We start from the raw sequence: 12,869 nt of genomic DNA on the forward strand, positions 1-12,869 counted from the left end.
CTTAAGCAAACTGGGAGGGGTGGTGATAAAAGTACCATAATAAGGGTGCTCTATTCTTAACTTCTTCCTTTGGCAGCTGCTATGGGTTAGCATTGGAAATGGGTCTGGAATAGGTACACTTCTGATTAGCCCTAGCATGCCTGTTTCTGTGTAAGAAATTGCCTGTTCTTAACTTCAGATCTTTCTCCATTTGAATAGGTATGCAATTGTTCGCTTTAACCAGTATTTCAAAATGAAGCTGGAAGTCATGGCATTAACTCTGCCTGAGTAAAGAAGAGGAATAAAGTTACCAAGTGGATAGACAACCCCTCAATCTTTTCTGAGAATGGATACTGGAAAAAAAAAGCTAAACATTTGTTGAAGTTCTGTAATGCTCACTTGGTGGTTCTTGCTTTATAAATAATGCCTCTAAACAGTCCTTCAATGTTAAATTTAATATGAAGAACATACGTACTGCTGTTGATATAAAAATGGATTAGAAACTTGCTAAATCTATAAAAAGTTGTAGAAATGGCAGTTTAATCCTTTTTCGTAATTTAACATGTTGTATGTGAATTATTTATTATAAGTTTAACATGATTCCATTGCTGCTTTCATCAGTTTTTGTACAAGTTAGGTGCAGACAGTGAAGTTGTTCCAAAGGATTTGTTTAACAGCTTATTTTATTGAGTTGCATTAACTTATATTAGGGATCTACACAGTTGAGGATATTAACCTTTTAGATCTATACAGGCAAAATGTGACAGAGATACTGGTCACTAGTATGTAGTAACTAGGGGAAAAGGTTAGGATGATCTTTTTTTTAAAAAAAAAGTTAGCTTTCCATCTTATGGTACTTATCTTCTGTATAAGAACCAACCTGCTTGCTGAAATGATTAAAAAAAAAAAATTGGCTTTCCTTTCTGTGTGTTAAGCTGTAGAAATGTGAAAGTTCCGTGGCCATCAGATTGAGACTCTGTACCGTCAGTGTTAGATGGGAATGTACCATCTCTAACTTCTGTAGGAAAGCTGCTTGTTAAGTGTATTTTTTTAAACAGAAGACCACTATTCCGAAATCTGTATTCCTTTTTGAAACTTGATTCAAAATTTGAACACTATTCTGGTCTCTGATGTGCTTCAGCAGTGTCTAATGGAATGGACTATTGAACTGAAGATCAGTGAACAGAGATCCTGTTGCACTGGGGAGCAAGACATTAGGTTTACAGTTTGTGTATTGTTGATGTCTTTTCCTTCTGCGCTGTCACCTTCTAACCTTGGATTCTAGTCTTAAATGCTTGGTCCTGTAGTTGAAAATTCTGTATGTCTGTTTTTCTTCTGTGGCAGCAAATTATTTTTCAAAGTCTCCAGTTTGAAGGATAACATGAAAAAGTATGACTTGAACAATGGGGCTTTGATCATCACACACATCTCCTTATAGCTATTATACCAAGAATGGTCTGGATCACAAAATGTGAATAGAAAAGAAAATGTTTACTGAAGAAAACCATGTGTAAATTTGAGTGGAAAAGAGGCTTTAAATCTGAAGTAGGGGGGGGAAAGAAACCCACAACAAAAATAAAACCCAACAAAGCGGTTTGGAGTTGGGCAGGCATATGCTCAACTCTGGAAAAACTTTGCACTTTGGTTGCTTAAGTGCCCACATGTACAAAGTCTGTGTGTGTACATATACACATGCAAACACAAACTTACCTGAAGAGTAAATATTATGGGGGGGGGTCTTTTGTAGAGACTCTGGCAAAGATATTTATTCAAAATTGCTTTATGACATACTGTTGTGTGTATGTGCATACACATTTAAATAACATACACATACACAGTGCTTTACAAAATTTTTAATTCAGGACAAAGTTAATGTGAATGAAAAATTTTCACCTTGAAAGACCATCTTGAATGGCATTCTGTTATTTTACAAAAGCAAGGTTTGGGTTTTTTTTCCTCTTAACTTGTTTATGTTCATCTCTGAATGTTTCCATTTTTTTTATTTCCTTCAGTCAAAACCTTAAACTGTAATACAAATGGGATAACTGGGATTTTTTTTGTAACTTGAAGTTGGGTAGACCTTTCTGTTAGCATTTTTTAGCTGGAAGCTACTATACTGGACAAACTTTCTTGGTAGTGAAATAGAAACATATAGCTAAAATTCATGTATTTTCATTTATAGCAGATATTGAGGATGTTGCTAGAGCTCATAAAAGCACTGAAGACTCTCTTGTGTTCCGTACTTCCTCCCTCTAGGCATGATTGACATACTTCAAATAATACCCCGCTGTCTTGGTGTGTAGTCCCTTTAAGTTCAGCAAGATGTCTTTGGAAATAAGGTTGATAAAGATTTTAGGACTTGGTTACTATTCTTCAGTTGCTGGCTTTATTTCTGACGGTGTTGCTTTGTGTTTGTAAAGTACGTGAAGGAGGCTGTGACGTTCACTTGGTCTTTGGAAATCCACCACTTGACAGATCCTGTCTTAACTTTCCTAACAGCTGGCAATCCACATTCCCTTTTCAAGTACCAGCTCTGTTTAAGCTTGGAGTTAATGTATCTTTTTTCAGTAGTATTTTGTTTATATAGCTCAAGTAGCAATAACTGTAGGAGTGGAAACTTGCTTCTGCAGAACCAAAGCTCTTCATGAGTGCAGCTCAATCTCATTCTTGTGGAGCTGTCAAGTTCCACTGAATCCCATGAAAGCACTTTCAAGCAGATAGTAAATACTGCATGCTTTTTCTGAGCCACTTTGAAGAAGCACAAGGATTATCACAGGTTAGTGGTCAACTTTGCAGTACTGATAGAGGCTTTCATTTTGCATGTTGAAGTTCATTTTACACACTTAAATACTGCTTTGCATTAGCTTTCTCTCAAGACAAGTACAGATTAAAACAATTCCTGATAAAAGTTCTGAGAAAATACTGTAAACTATTTCAGAAAATGAAATGCCAGTTACCTTGATTCTTGTTCCACACTGGATTTAGCCAGTAGCACTCAGATATTCTCACTTGCAAAGGAATATTTACAGACACGTTAAGTTTGAAGCAGTAGTTTGCAAAAGTACTGCAAATTATAAGGTAGCTTGAAACTGTGAATACAGGACATCCTGAATGTAAGTTAGGTACTAAAGCACCAAACTAGAGAACGTGTACTTGTTTCAATTAGTTCTTCTAGTTTTTCTCAGTCTCTTAATAGCAACTTAAAGATGTTTAAAGGAGGACAAAAAAAAAAAGATAAAAAGACTGAGCTCTAGAAACATCCTGTAGTAGTTTTGACTGTGACTTGCCAAGAAGATATTCTGTTGCCTTTATGTTAAGCTAAGGGCATGAATGCCAAAATCAATAATTCTTATTGTAGTTAGACCTATATTGTAAATATAAAGAGGGTTATTAATAATGGCATTCTTGCATAAATAGCATCAAGTTAATAGACCATAGTGGCCTGGTTGCTTTTGTAAAGCAGAATAGTGTGAATTTTTTTCTTCTCATTTCTGCAGTCAGATCTGGCTAATCAGTGCTTAATTTCTTAGGTCATTGAAGAGTTATGAATAACTAATCTGTTCTCATATAATTTTAAATTCCTTCATTTACACTTGATTTGCATTTAAAAAGGAATTACCAAATTTGTATTAACCAGGTCTGACTGTACATGTATATACAACAGTGTAAATAACCATTTGTAAATTAGTGTGAATTGTACTGTACCTCGCTTTTATGGACTTGTGAATTGCATTGTATTCTCTCCTATTTTGTAGAAATTTTGATGTAAAGAAGAAATCTAACTCTGTGTGCTGACTTCTGTTAAAATGACCTGTAACAGAGCATAATACTTTTTTGTTTGTGTATAGCCTTGGGCACCCAGTGTCTTTTTTTCCCCCTGTTAGCTTTTTAACATCTTGCTCTTGGGAATGATTCTGGGAATAAATTAATTGATACAGTGCTAAGATAAAAAGGAAGTCTAATAGGGCAAACAGTGTCAGAGGTACATGTTAAGTACCTATGGTATACAGAAGGCTGTTAAAATGTTTACTTAAAATTCCAAAAATTTCTTATACATTCTTGAATGCTGGTGACTTCTAAACATAAGCATGTTGAATTGAAGTTCTCCTAAGTGTGCGCTCCTGTGGTGTCAGCGATTGAGTTAGTTGTGATAGAAGTCTCCTAACGTAAATGTTTTTGGTGGATATAGACTTATAGGATTAGTTGCTAACTTGTAAATGCTTATAAGAACCCCCCAGATCACTCAAATAGTTCTGCCAGTCATTTTTCTCCATGCTAGAACTATTGGTAGTCCCTTTAAACTATTTGAAACTTACCTGAGGAGGTATTCTTCCTGTGTGCACTGCGCTCCCTCCACAACCCCCAAACCCTAGTTTGTTGGGGGAAATGTGAATATAAAAGCTTCCTTTCCATACTTAATGATTGATATTTACTTTTTGACTACAATTGTTCTACTTTATCAGTATATGACTTCCCATCAGAATTATTTTGTGTAAAGTCCCTTGCTGAAGAGGCCTTTGATCTTGAAGTGACGAATAGACAGTTGTCCTTGAATACCCAACTGTATTTTGTTAGTGTTGCCTTTCACTGTCAGTTTTGAACTACATAGTGTCCTTCAAGCTGTTAGTCTGTTTTTGTCACTGCTGTATTTAGTAATTCTGCTGGAAAATGTCGGTGTGCAAATCTCATTGTCCATCTGACAAATCAATTTTGATATGGTTTGTACATTGTCAGCTCTACCTGCACCAGATGTAAGGTACACATGCTTATCAGTGTTGACACTTACTGTTACTGGGGTCCTTGGAATTGAGTTTGTCATGGAAGCATTAGTCAAGAGGTAGGATGGGCTCAGTAAGTATAAGTAAAAAGAAAGTTCACATGGAAATTAGAGCTTCAGCTTTTGATGTGGTAAAATATTCGGTATGCTTATTGCATGGTTTAAGGACAAGAACAAACCAGGAAAGTTTGTTTCACAGTTCAAATTTCTTTTAAAACATTTGCTAGCTAGCAACAGCTTACGTTCTTTTCTTGAAATTCCTGCCAAAAGGAGTCTTAAAATAAGGTGATTGCTTTTCTAATTAAAGAAAACTTTTCTATAACCAACTGGAATATAATCTCTGGCTCGGGGTAGTTTTCCCTGTAGTTTATAGTGGAGGCTGGCCACATCCTATCTGTTTATTTTAGGTAGCTGTCTATTCTTGACATGTTTTAATGTTCTTGTTCTTAATTGCCTTTTGAGGTGTGCTAGATGATTACTCAACTACTGGAATTAGCTACTGGCTCTTATCTCTTCCACACCTGCCAGGTTGTAACTATTGTAGCAGATCAGGAAGCTTTTGATCAAATCTACAGGCAATGTCAGGCTGGTGCTGAGAAGTGTTGCAGCTGACTCCCCCCTTTTTTATTACTGTAGGCTGCATGCTGATTGTTTTCATTAGGTAAGAAAGATAAAAAGCCATGACCTTTGGTCTTGTGCAAAGCAGGACTTTTGTTAGCCAGCCACATAAGTTAAAGGAACTCATGGCAGTAAGAAACCATGCAAACCTAGATAGGCATGTCAGAAGAAACTAACTTTTTTGTGGCCTTTAGATCCCTGGACTGGAAAGGAAAATGTGCAAATTGTATGTGCCATTTGCATGGAGGTGCTTTAAGTGATGTGGTGAGACATTGCAAAATGCATTGCTTAATTTTTATAGTGACTCTTCCAAGCGATCTGTACAGTTTGTTGCCTTGACTAGAGACCAGTCAATTTAGGGGATGGAGAGGGAAGAGACATTGTAAAAGATAACCTCTATGTTAAGATATGCATGCAGCTCGTTAATTTACAACATTCAAGTGTGTTTTGGGTTGGGCTTTTTCACTTATTTAACAGTATATGTAGTTTTCTGTATGGGATTCTTTAATAATCATTATCCTTTTTAAATAGATGATAAAAACTGACTGGAATAGGCTTGAAGTCTGACCTTAGAACAGGTGGTCAGACTTTACCAGGTTAACAAATTTCTGATACAAGATCTTACACAAGTTGTTTCTGTAGCATCTGAAAAACTGTTGAACTCCTGTCTCAGGTTCCGTATTGTGTGGAATTTTAATTTGCGCAACTCCCAAAAATGTTTGATTTTTATGCTCATGGACCTAGGGAAAATCTAGTGGGAATTAAAAGCTGTGCAAATGGTTAGAAAGCACATGTTACTGGAAATCTAATTTAGTTTAAAAATAAATGTTGAAATACATTCAGGTATTGCACTAGTCTACTGTTGTTGAATTAAAACTGCATTTTTCTAAGTATTTTTTTCTATATAGCATAGATCTGTGCAAAACACAAGGTGAAAGACCATGGAAGAGAGACATTAAAATGTAACATAAAATGCCATAAAATGCAGAGTAAATTGGTAAAAAGATTTCTTAACTTTTGGTGAAAGTAACTGTTAATTTATGAAGAAAAGGTAGGTGTCAAGTGTGACAGACTTCTTTCCTTTTTTTTGGTACAGATGTTGTTCCTAACATGTTGTATCTCAAATACAATCTGCGGTAGTCAGTAATGCTGCTTTGTACACAAGTGCTTTAAATAGTCTCAGCACCGAGAATGTATCCAATCTTTAATATGACTTAAAAGCTAGATTCATTAGTTCTGTCTCAAACCTCTTAATCCAGCTATCTAAAACCCTTTAAATAGTTGCAGAAACAGGGCCATAGCATATTAGGGATATATTCCTTTGTCTTTTTTCACTGCATATTTTCCAGTGTTCTGTTAAACATGAATCCATTTATGTGCTGTGAATAAAACAAGTTGAATTTAAAAAGTAACCTTTTATCATCTTCCAGCACTGTCATCCTCCCTGTAAGCCCCCATGACCCTTCTTGTATGTTGTGGAGTTTAGATGCATCATTTATCCATTGGAGTGAACTGTATTTCTTTTGAACTAAATGTTATTGAAGCTATATTATAAGGCCTTCTACCACTGATCAAATGAAGTAATGTACCTTTCAAAGAGATTTATATTGTGTAAATAATTTCAAACTGCAACAATAAAGTTTGTTTCTAACTGCACTGTTAGCATATTTTGTGATGCTTTTGCCTTCCCCAGATTTGAAAACACCTTCTATGGAATACTTAAGAGTTCTTAAACGCTTTTGACTTCTGTTAAGATGCATACCTCTTTCTGGGATTAACAATGAATCTGAAAGTGAAGTGCTTTGAGCAGCCAGTACTTGGCTTGCGTGGAGTTGACTCTTGACACTTCTACATATTAAATAGTCATGGTCACTTACTAAGTTTTTGTATCTGGGAGGCAGGAAGTAGATGGAACATGACTGTCAGTGGGGATCACTACTGAGAAATTGGGAGAGGAGAAAAAAAATGTTGGGGCTGCTACAGAGTTATACTTGTGCACAATAAGGGCTTTGTTCACTACATGGAACGAGCCTTCTAGGCTCTGTGTCCAGTGCTAGGGGCACAATATTAGATAGCTGCATGGGTGTTAACTAGGATGTTACAGGTATTAGTAAAACTTTGCTTCTTCCATTTTGTTTGTACAACTAAAGACAATGATTTCACCAAGATACGCATTTCACTTGGGCTTGAGATACCTTGAGCAATTGCCCACAGTGAATTGATGGAGGGTTGACTCAGAGAATGCTTTCCTCTATAATGGATCTGTCCTTATCACTGGAAACAGGTCTTTGCTGCATACACTAACTACAAAATTTTGTGTTTTTTGTTCATTGTGGGCACAACTTGAGTGTTACTGGAGCATATGTGTATATGAAGGGACGAATGGAACAAGGAAGTTCTGCTAATGTGAAAATAAATCAATCTTCAGGCTTGAGGGAAAGCATTGAGCCAGCATTTTATGAGACTCAAGCTCTATGCATCTTTGCTTTAAATAGGTGTTATATATATATAGTAATTCTTAATTTGCAAGGCCTCCACCTTCTAACTCACTGATTGTGACTATTTCACTAACAGAAAACACAGTAATTGTATGCACAATTGCAGTCAGATTCTCATGTGCTCTAAGTGTTGCTGGCTATCACTGACCTAAACCTGTGGTTTATTCACATTTGGCTTAATGCATGAAGTACTAATTATGCTATAGAATGGGTAAAACTGTGAATTATTTTTCAGTTTAGAAGAAAATACTCATACAGTGACAAGAGATCTAGGGCTACTTGCTGCTTAGAACCAAGAGCTGGTGTATCTCTGGTGTCTATGCCTTGTTTTTACAGAAAATGCAGAGCAAGCTCTAACTGAGCTAGAAGTTATCATTAGGAAGTAATAAAGAATTTTTTGAAGGTCAGTCCAGAGTATACAGTCTTGAGTAGGGCATTTTCCTCAAGATACAAGATCAAACTACAGATGTGATGGGGGGAAAGCAATGGTGTGTGTAGTGGACTTCAATATATAATGTATTGAAGTGTTAGCTATATAAAATCTGCACCCATAGGAAAAAATTTATTCCTTGAGTGAATTCAAAACAGCCCATTTACCATTAAATTTTACGCTTATAATGGATTTATTAAATAGTAGCCCTTACTCCCATTAACACAGCAGAGTCAAGCTGCACAAGAGCACACTGGAATTGGAACGTTTTATGTATGTCAACGCTTGTATCCTACTGGCGGTCTCCATTCAGAACCTGCACTTGTTACTGAATGGACAGGGACAGCTCTTTTCTCTTTTAAGTCCCATAGTGTGCTTTTACTGCTTGCAAGTAAGGGCAACAACATTTCATCAGGAACTAGCTTTTAAATGGGAAGTGTGACCCTTTTCTTGTATACCTTTGAAAGTCTTCCTTGAGGCTCTATACTTAGGCTGCTGACCATGACTTGTTTCCTTCCCATCCCCTGCTAATGTTCCCTGCAATTAGTCTGCAGTTCATCCTTATCTTCGTCTCTTGCAGTGCTATTTAGAATAAAACTACTTGTCAGTTTTTTAAATTTTTAGGAGTGTGAAAAGAGCAGTGCATAGAATTGTTCAAATGCTAGCAGTTATTTAAGAGGCCAAAGGTGGTGTCTACTTCAAATGACTTCAAGACTAACTGGGGCAAGTCAGAAGCACAGCTCTTTTTTGCAGTTATTTTCTGTTGATACTTTTATTTCTTTGTGCCCTGTGAAATGGAACTGGATGACAGACTCCAGCACTTACCCGCAGGTGGCAATGGAGCTGCAGGCTGTCTCATTGTTCAAGAAGCTTTTCGAGACAGCTTATTTTTGTAGTACAGCATGTCATACATTGAGTTAAACAGGAAAAAGGGTGTTCTTTTATCTCTCAATGAGTTGCAGCCAAGATCTGTAATTGCCTTACTCTTAATGTTGCGTAACCGTTAGCAAGACTCAAGCCAAGCATTAATGAATTTCATCAGAACTTCATTTTTTAATGAGCATCATTAATTGTTAGTCATGCGTGCTGCAACCTACACTTCTCTAAAGTGGGGGTTTGCCAATCATGTTGCACTATAAAAACAGCAGCATATTTTCCTCAGATTTTGTCAGTAAAATAGCAACATGAAAAGACTATGAAGGGAGGGAGACAAAAAACAAAAACCCAACAACAACAAAAAAACACAACAACAACAAAACCACAACTCATTTATTTGAACTTTTAAATACTTGAGATGCTCTCTGAAAGTTGGCTTGCAGTTCCAGTTTGTGAGCAGATGCTTCTGCCCTGCTTTCTTCTATCTGGGCGGTGATAATAATTTGACAGCTCTTGTGAGAGCCGGTAGGGGTCTCACATTCCAAACTTAAGAGTTGCACCAAATCCTGGTGTTGATCTGGCCTCTTGGATGGATTCACAGGGCCTCCTCTGGCCCTTGTTATAAACTTCCATAAGTTTTTAAGGCAAAACTTTTTTTCAGGCTTGGAAAAATGATGACTAGCAATCCACTGTCCAGTGTTTGTTCCTTTGGATTGTGCAACTGAAAGTGCCTAAAGGGTACAGAAGATTCATCTGCTTCCTGACTGCCCGGAGCACTTGTCCAGATTTAGCAATTCAGATAACCTGTTGGTGGCGATGCTTTATCTGCACTGAATGATCTTGCAGTTTCATACTTTCTCCATAACCAAGTGGAACTGACTAGCTTGTAGAAGTGGGTGAATTAAGTCATCATGCCGATGTCGCTGTTAGAGCTTTATGAGATACAAAAGTTTTTCCCTGTTGCATATACTAGAGGGAGTATGAGTGATCGTAGCTGTAGCTCATATAGTACAATCTTGCACCACAGATGCTGTTTAGCACCAAGATTTCAGAAGCAGGTTAAAGCAAAAAAAAGTAATCAAATTGTCTAATAATTCCCCACAATAAGGAAAAAGTTTTTTCTGTTTCTTGTGCCTTAGACCAAGAAAATGTATTACTCTAATCTTAACCAGTGCGAATACAAACATTGGTGGTTAAGGTGGAGGAGTTGTGATGAGTTGTGATGTATGAGGAAAGTGTAAAATAAGGAAACTTCATTTGTAGTGGATCATAATGAATAGTGCACTTCTGAGCACCATGGAGAAGAAAGAGGGGGAAGAAGGGAATAGAGATGTTGAAAGAGTGGAGAGAAAGAGATATTAATGAAAAGGTATACTGACAAGGGGGAGAGTGGAGGGTTAGAACATGGGCATATGAAATAAAGGGAACATCCAAGGTGAGGGGCAGAAGACACTGAATATAATGATGAATAAATCAGAGATTTGCTGCAGATAATCAGTTTGCAGCAGAGAAAAAAAAAGACCTCCTTATGAAGCTGTCATATTTACTTTATTGTTTTCCTGGCATGTTATCAAAAGCAGTTGTGATTTTGCATGTTTTTGTCTGGATGTCCCACTGGATATCCAGCAGTGTTCAGCGTAGCATTCCATGGTTTCTCAAAACTATGTCTACTTGCAAGATCTGAGCTTCATGTTTGGGAAGTAAATTTGTTCTTTAGAGGGTAGGGTTCATTTCAACTGCTTAGGATCTTTTAGGTTAAAAAATTGTGTGGAAAAATAGAAATGCACACATGAGATGTTCTCCAGGGTGGGTGCCCATTTAATGCTACAACTGCTCCTCAAATAAAACTCAATTACTGCTATTTATGTTGTGGTAACTTGAACCTGAAAATTTGTACCCAGCCTAGCTGATTATGCAAAACTTTGACGAGGAAATATTAAGGTACCTCAAAAAGTCAGAAGCAAAAGAAGAATATTTGGAATAAAAAGGTTTAGCTCGATGGTCTTGAGGTGAGGTGCGTTGCAGAATTCCTCCTGGCCTATTTTCTATGGCTAAGATTAGCAAAACCTGGTGCACTAGACTTGACAGGCTGTGAATCAGAAAGACTGAAATTTTAATAAGGTGTGGTTATTGCCTACTCTGTGTGTGTGTGCACAGTGAGGGTGCTGTAAATATTACTCCTTGCTTTGTATAACCTGGTTGTTAGCAAGAGAGTCCAGAGAAAACTGGTAGAGAGAGACGGCTGAGAAATTCATCTTGCAAGAAAGATATATGGATTGTATCAATGAATTGGTGAGACAGGCTACCGAGATCACTTTTCCATGCCAAGTTTTTAAAGTCATGTCATTCAGTATCCTGATTTATAGCTGCTTCTCTAGAGAAGTACATATTTGTGTTAGGATATTGCAAGTGGAGAATTACTTTGAGTGCCAAAAATAAGTGTTATTTTAAACTTCACCACTGAGTAATATTATTGTTGCCATATTATGTTTCATAATTCTGGATCAAATAGGGTATTACTGCTGCTTCAAATCTTCCCTTGGGCTGTGAACAAATATACATCAGGTGGATTCACTAGGAGGAATGTGACTGTGAGCAGCTGGTTCAATTTAATACCTTGCTCTGCCTTGTAACCTGTTAGTTAACTTGATTTGGGCCATCCACCTGTGTTCTCAATTTCTTTTTTCCTGACATATTTTATATATTTAGATTGCCCAGGTCTTGGATTTATCCTAGATACAGATAAATAATGGCAGGAATTCCTGGTGTCAGAGAAATGGCTACGACTATCACAATTAAAACAAGCAAATCCCTTTCTGTATATATAATTTTGTATAACATATAATGCACACAAGTAATGCAAACAATACAAATGTAAATAAATCAATTTAAAGAGGTCCTACTCTAAAAGCAAAACAGGGGCTTCTAAAACTGAAAAGCTTAATGAGGTTTTGAGAGTTGAAAATTCCAGGAGCTAGTAGATGGTGTTTTCTCATTGAATCAGTTACTACACCTAGTTGTGAGCAACATTCTACCAAAACCATCGGTCGTCCTAAATGGTATCTATCATACGTACATTAAACAGAGAAAAAAAAAAAAAGAGCTGGCTAGTGAATATAATTTCCTTGCTAAGGGAAATGATCTGAAATTGCAAAATGTTATTTTATGGTCATATTGTTCTACCAAAAAACACATGGCATAAAATAATTCAATTTCTTCAAATAATTCAATATTTTATTTACATATATAATATTCAAGTCATGGATGGCAGATAATATCTCTGAGTGGCAGTTTCTAAATGTTGACTATATATTTTAAATAGAGCAGGAGAAGAACAAATATTATCTGTGCTACAAATGAGCCAAAAGCTGTCTTGCTTTTTATTTTGTTTGTAAACACACACACACACACACACAATCTTCCACCCAAAGACCTTGTAATGGAAGTAAATGTAAAAGTAGGTCACTTTCCCATTTGACATGTAGAGAAGAACATAATAGAAATATAAATTACAAACCCAGCTTCATAAAATGGGTTTTGTAGCATGAGCAGGAATTAAACACAGATATTAAATTAATCAAGCTTTTCAAATACGTCTTTTTTTTCCTGAGGAAAAACAGTGCTCACTGAAACTAAATTTTCCCTATACTTGTGTTCTGTTTGCTAAAAATTTCCTGAGATCTGGGGCAAT

At 36.6% G+C, this 12,869-nt stretch overlaps 1 protein-coding gene across 1 annotated transcript in view; it reads left to right on the forward strand.

Moving 5' to 3' along the window:
* The window catches only part of ETNK1 (ethanolamine kinase 1), a 31,371-nt gene extending 24,341 nt beyond the window's left edge, over positions 1-7,030 (forward strand). Inside the window, exon 8 of the mRNA XM_048046763.2 lies at positions 199-7,030. Coding sequence (XP_047902720.1) covers positions 199-271 — 73 coding nt within the window. The 3' untranslated portion in view covers positions 272-7,030. The remainder of the gene's footprint in view (positions 1-198) is intronic.
* The last annotated feature ends 5,839 nt before the right edge of the window (positions 7,031-12,869 follow it).

Source organism: Anser cygnoides, chromosome 1 (genome assembly GCF_040182565.1).
Source record: "Anser cygnoides isolate HZ-2024a breed goose chromosome 1, Taihu_goose_T2T_genome, whole genome shotgun sequence".
Taxonomy (NCBI): domain Eukaryota; kingdom Metazoa; phylum Chordata; class Aves; order Anseriformes; family Anatidae; genus Anser; species Anser cygnoides.